Raw genomic sequence first — 6749 nt, 5'->3', positions numbered from 1 at the left:
GAGGGAGTCACGGAGGGAGTGGTCTTTTCGGAACGCTGATAGGGGAGGGGAGGGAAATATATCCTTGGTGGTGGGGTCCGATGGAAGGTGGCAGAAATGATGGCGGATGATACTCAGCACCGCCTTCCTAACCTGCAATCATCTTCCTGACCTCTCTGCCCCCACTCCACTGCGGCCTATCACCCTCACCTTGACCTCCCTCCACCTATCGCATTTCCAAAGCCCCTCCCCCAAGTCCCTCCTCCCTACCTTTTATCTTAGCCTGCTGGACACACTTTCCTCATTCCTGAAGAAGAGCTTATGCCCGAAACGTCGATTCTCCTGTTCCTTGGATGCTGCCTGACCTGCGCTTTTCCAGCAACACATTTTCAGCTCTGATCTCCAGCATCTGCAGCCCTCACTTTCTCTCAAGGGTGAAAGGAAAGGCTCGTAGGATGCTGGATGACTAAAGAAATTGAGGGTTTGGTTAAGAAAAAGAAGGAAGCATATGTAAGTTATAGACAAGATAGATCAAATGAATCCTTAAAAGTTTCAAGGCAGTAGGAGTATACTTAAGAGGGAAATCAGGAGGACACATAGGGGACATGAGATAGCTTTGGCAAGTCAAGTTAAAGAAAATCCAAAGGGTTTTTACAAATACATTAAGGACAAAAGAGTAACTAGGGAGAAAATAAGGCCCCTCAAAGATCAGCAAGGCGGCCTTTGTGTGGAACAGCAGGAGATGGGGGAGATACTAAACAAGTATTTTGCCTCAGTGTTTACCGTGGAAAAGGACATGGAAGGTATAGAATGTAGGGAAAAAGATGGAGATATCTTAAAAAATGTCCATAGTACAGAGGAGGAAGTGCAGGATGTCTTGAAACGCATAAAAGTGGATAAATCCCCAGGATCTGATCAGGTGTACCCTAAGACTTTGTGGGAAGCTATGGAAGTGATTGCTGGGCCCCTTACTGAGATATTTGTATCATCAATAGTCACAGATGAGGTGCTGGAAGACTGAAGGTTGGCTAACATGGTGCTACTGTTTAAGGATGGTAAGGACAAGCTAGGGAACTACAGACCAGTGTGCCTGACATTGGTGGTGGGCAAGTTTTCGGAGGGAATCCTGAGGGACAGGACGTACATGTATTTGGAAAGGCAAGGACTGATTAGGGATAGTTAACATGGCTTTGTGCGTGGGAAATCATGTCTCACAAACTTGATTGAGTTTTTTGAAGAAGTGACAAAGAGGATTGATGAGGGCAGAGCGGTGGACGTAATGTATATGGACTTCAGTAAGGCATTCGACAAGGTTCCCCATGGGAGACTCGTTAGCAAGGTTAGATCTCATGGAATACAGGGAGAACTAGCCATTTTGATACAGAACTGGCTCAAAAGTAGAAGACAGAGGGTGGCGGGTTGTTTTTCAGACTGAAGGCCTGTGACCGGTGGAGTGCCACAAGGATCAGTGCGGGTCCACTACTTTTCATCAGTTATATAAATGATTTGGATGTGAGCCTAAGAGGTATAGTTAATAAGTTTGCTAATGTCACCAAAATTGGAGATGTAGTGGACAGCGAAGAAGGTTACCTCAGATTACAATGGGATCTTGATCAGATGGACCAGTGGGCTGAGGAGTGGCAGGTGGTGTTTAATTCAAATAAATGTGAGGTGCTGTATTTTGGAAAAGCAAATATTAGCAGACTTATACACGTAATGATAAGGTCTTGGAGACTGTTGCTGAACAAAGAGACCTTGGAGTGCAGGTTCATAGCTCCTTGAAAGTGGATCGCAGGTAGATAGGATAGTGAAGAAGGCGTCTGGTATGCTTTCCTTTATTGGTCACAGTATTGAGTACAAGAATTAGGAGGTCATGTTGTGGCTGTACAGGACATTGGTTAGGCCACTTGTGGAATATTGCGTGCAAATCTGGTTTCCTTCCTATCGGAAGGATGTTGTGAAACTTGAAAAGGCTCAGAAAAGATTTACAAGAATGTTGCCAGGGTTGGAGGATTTGAGCTATAGGGAGTGGTTGAATAGGCTGGGGCTGTTTTCCCTGCAGTGTCGGAGGCTGAGGAGTGATTTTATAGTGGTTTATAAAATCATGAGGGGCAAGGATAGGATAAATCGGCAAAGTCTTTTCTCTGGGGTGGAGAAGTCCAGAACGAGAGGGCATAGGTTTAGGGTGAGAGGGAAAAGGTGTAAAAGGGGCAACTTTTTCATGCAGAGGGTGGTACGTGTATGGAATGAGCTGCCAGAGGAAGTGGTGGAGGCTAGAACGATTGCAGCATTTAAAAGGCATCTGGATGGGTATATGAATAGGAAGGGTTTGGAGGGATATGGGTCAGGTGCTGGCAGGTGGGACTAGATTGGGTTGGGATACCTGGTCAGCCGGGGTCTGTTTCCGTGCTGTACCTCTCTATGACTGAGTGTCTTGGCTTAATGGTAGCACTTTCATATCTCAGAACGTTGTGTATCCAAAACCCATGCTAAAATATTTGAGCAAGTCATCAAGGATGCCTTATAATTTGTGTTGAAGTACTACACTGGAGGTTCAATGTAAAATCAAGGTCTTTCAACTTTACCAGATGAATGTAAAAGATCTGTGTCACTATTTGAAGAAAATAAGGAAGAGTTAGAGTCATACAGCATGGAAACAGACCCTTTAATGCAACTCTTACATACCAACCAGGATTCCTAAACCGAACTCGTCCCATTTGCTTGCATTTGGCCCATATCTCTCTAAACCTTTTCTATCCAAATGTCTTTTAAATGTTGTACCCATCCTCTGGCAACACATTGCATATACACACCAGCCTGTGTGTGAAAAGTACCTCATCAGGTCCCTTCACCTGGCTAAATGTTGTCATTTATTTCACTGCTGTGTGTAACCTGGCTTCCAACATTTTATTACGTTGCAATAATGACTGCACATCAAAGATATTTAATTGGCTATAAAATGTTTTAGGAGAGCCAACATTTCAACACAAATGCAATGTTCTTTATCTCTGGCTGAAAGAAATAAGAAACAAAAATAAAATTAAGTCCTGACTTTAAACACCTAAGTATTTTTGAAAAATGGTGCCTTTCAAATTTGTACCCAAGTGTACTGCATTCATTTTCTAAGGAAAACCATTTGAACAAAATTAGTATTATTGAGTTTCATAATTTTTTAAAAATCAGATTTTTTTTTTACACTTTGCAGTCTTAATGACTATAGGTTTAATCCTTCATATTAGGGGCATGTTAAATCTCTTGTGGAAATGCATATATCTTATTGAGCAAATGCATCATTTCATAGCATAGAAGGAGCTGTTCCACTTAACATGTATTTGCTGCCTCTTTGCAAAAGCAAACCTGCTAGTCTTATTCCTGGCTTTTTCCATGCAATCCTTTTTTTTTCTTCAGTTGCTTGTTTATATCCCCTTTGAGACCCACACTTGAATCTGCTTCGTTTATACTCCCACACAATACATTATAGATCCTAACAATTTGCTGAGACCCTTTTCCAAGCCTTCCACTTAGTTAGTTCTAAACCTGACTATTACGGGATGGGCTTTCTTCCCATTTTCTACCCTCTGTGAATTTGAGGGCATCCAAATCTCTACTGTCATTGTCCTATTGCACACAAGACCTTGTTAACCCATAAATTTTCACTGGTCTACATTAACTTCTAGTTAAATAATGTCTCCATTTTAATTATCCAATATTTACGATCAAATTCCTTCATGACGTCTTTTCTTCCGATTTCTCCTCCAGACCTACATCCCTCCAAGAAACCTGGAATCTTCTAATTCTGGCCTCTTGTGTAACCCCGATTGTTTAATACTGTACCGTGCTGTTGGCAGCCACACTTGCAGCTGCCTCTCCCTAATCTCTAAAATCACCTCTACCAGAAGGATATGGATGCTTTGGAAAGGGTACACAGAAGTTTTACCAGAATGTTGCCTGGTATGGAGGATTTTAGCGAGGAAGAAAGGTTGGATAGACTGGGTTTGTTTTCACTGGGATGCAAGAGGTTGAGGGGCAACCTGACAGAAGTTTATAAGTTTGTGAAGGGCATAGAGTGGAAAGTGAGTTTTTTTTTCACTAGGGTAGAGGGCTCAATTACTTGGGGACACAGGTTCAAGGTGCCAGTGATGAGGGAGTTTAACAGAGATATGCAAGGTAGGTTTTTCTGCACAAAGGGTGGTGAGTGCCTGGAATGTGCTGCCAGAGGAGGTCGTGGAAGCAGACACAATACCAGCATTCAAGAAGCACCTGTCTGAATACATGAACGGGAAGGGAATAGACAGATATGTATCTTGTAAGTTTACACAGTTTTAGTATGGAAGGGGGAAATGTGTCAGCGAAGGCTTGGAAGGCCTAATGCCCTGTTCCTATGCTGTATTGTTCTTTGGTCATTGTCCTACTATTTTAAGGTGCTCTCTAAAATCTAACTGTTTGACCAAGCATATAGTTAGCTCAGTGTCACATTATTTGAAAATACATTTATGAAGTGACTTGAAACATTCCAAGGTATTAAAGGGGCTACCTTAATGAAAGTTGTCCACATTTTTCTCTCATTTATTCAATCTGCATTCGAATCATAGAATGGTTTGCAGCAATATAGGAGGCCATTCTGCACATAGTGTCTATGCTGGCCCTCATAGACACTTCGAGTGCTGCAAACCTTTAATTTTCTGATAATGATCCAGTTCTCTTTTGAAAGCATCAGTTGACCTTGTCTCTGAAGCATGATTTTCCTTACCATCTAGGAAAGATTTTGCAGAAATAAATAGCAAATATTGGTGTGCCTTCTCCTGTGCTGCTTCCCACAAAGTGTAGCATTCATCTCATTAAGCTAGCAATTAAATATTCACAAATCATTTATTGTGGTTTTTATGATAAAGATGTAGATATTGGATACTATTAATGGCATCCATATTCTAATACTGGTTTGGGATTAATATTTTTATGTAGCTCATTGGAGCTTGAGTATTTGGACAATAAATGTAGATGCCTGTCCTTAAAAGACTTTGCAAACTAAAATGTTTTGCTTTATACTTTTCAGCTCGAAGAGGAGCGATCTGCACTCAATAATCAGCTGCTAGAAATGAAAAAAAGGTAAGCCCTCCACATTATGACATATGATGCCTATGTATGCACCTCAAAATATCCATGTATGTCAGGGGGACACTTAAGCACAGTATTTAACCAAATCAGCTTTTAAATAATGCAGATGTAACTTATCTGTTAAATATAAATGCCTATCAATTACAGAAAAATATAATTAAATGGAGTGATTGGGTTGCTGTATAGAGAACCAACAGGAATTGATGGCCACCTGCTTTGCAGTAATGGCACTATTAAGTTGGCCCATCATAATATACTATGTCGATGGACAAGCACATACACTTTGTGCGTAACCATTTTTCCCAGTACTTTCCAAATTTATTTATAAATTCTTAATCAATTACAATAATTAAAATTAAATCATAATCATCAATGGGCCGAATGGCCTGCTTTTACACTGCAGGGATTCTTATAATTCTATAATTTCACCATTGTAATTTTCAATGGAGAATAAAGATCAAATGTCTGTATTTCATAGTCACAGTATATTATTTTTACGTTAAATATTATTAGTCAATTCAACATTGCTTTTAAATGATACAATTTCCATTTTCATGGGTAAGTTTTGCTTGTCCAATTCCTGGTCTGAGTAATGGACTGGAGTTGTTCAGTTAATGCATTCCAGGCTTTGGCGAAGGACAATTTTACTTTTTCATTAGAAACCACCAAAACAAAAATCAAAATTTGATAACTCTTTCCTTGCAGATATTTAGACAAACTTTACTGTACTGTTCTTATGATGGTCACAATCTGACTATTTTCTTGGAGATGCCCAAAAGTGGGACCACTGTGAAAATAGTTATATGTGCTAGAAAGCAGAGATTGATCCCAATTTTAAATCGAATGTACAACTTCCACTTCCAGAATGTACAATTCAGTAGTATTTTAGGCCATTTTGATACTTGGCCTCTTAAGAATTGCTGATTGCTGAAGAGAAAAACTACTATTTCACAATTTACCTTTGCTACATTGCCATTAAACTCCCCAAGTTGAAAATTTTAATGTTTGGAATATTTTTGTGGCTGGCTTCCTGTAAAAGAAAGGAAGCAGATTTAACAAAAAAAGTAACTCTAGCACTGTAATATTCATAAGATTCTTTGTTTTATTTTTGAAGTGCTAGTCATTACAGCGAGACATTTGTAAGCTTATTTAGTATTCAAACTTTACTGCTAAAATGGTGAAGAGACCTAAAAAATGTTACCAGAGGTAATTACTCCACATGTAGGAAATCTGAAGTAAGAACTACTAAAAATTGCAGCAGGTCTGGCAGCATCCAAAGCTGAGAGAAATAGTTTAGTGACCTATGAAGAGCTATTGTGATGAAAGTGTATTGTTGTGAAATGTTAGATGTGTTTCTTGTTCCATAGATGCTATCTGATTTGCTGCATATTTTCTGTATGTAAATAGATTATTCAGGATTAAACTATAATAGAAAGTGAAATTTTCAAACTTTTTCCAGTTAATACAATACAAAAATGCCTATGAAAGTAGAGTTATGTCAATATTATTTAATAACCTGCAGTCATTTGTCTGTGACAGAATTATTTAAGATAAAAGGGACATTTATACATAAAACCTTTTTGCACTTAATTTCAATGTCTAAATTTGTTTGTTTAAAGAAAATGTATCAAGTTTCAAATGATAAGGAATAAGTT

The 6749-nt window shown here is 39.2% G+C and overlaps 1 protein-coding gene across 1 annotated transcript in view; it reads left to right on the top strand.

Annotated features, from left to right (window-relative positions):
• clip1a (CAP-GLY domain containing linker protein 1a) overlaps positions 1 to 6749 on the top strand; it is a 155616-nt gene that overhangs the window by 132278 nt on the left and 16589 nt on the right. Inside the window, exon 22 of the mRNA XM_043715268.1 lies at positions 5033 to 5085. Coding sequence (XP_043571203.1) covers positions 5033 to 5085 — 53 coding nt within the window. The remainder of the gene's footprint in view (positions 1 to 5032; positions 5086 to 6749) is intronic.

Source organism: Chiloscyllium plagiosum, chromosome 25 (genome assembly GCF_004010195.1).
Source record: "Chiloscyllium plagiosum isolate BGI_BamShark_2017 chromosome 25, ASM401019v2, whole genome shotgun sequence".
Taxonomy (NCBI): Eukaryota; Metazoa; Chordata; class Chondrichthyes; order Orectolobiformes; family Hemiscylliidae; genus Chiloscyllium; species Chiloscyllium plagiosum.
Note: the sequence above shows the minus strand (reverse complement) of the source record. Positions and strands in the feature narration are given on the sequence as shown.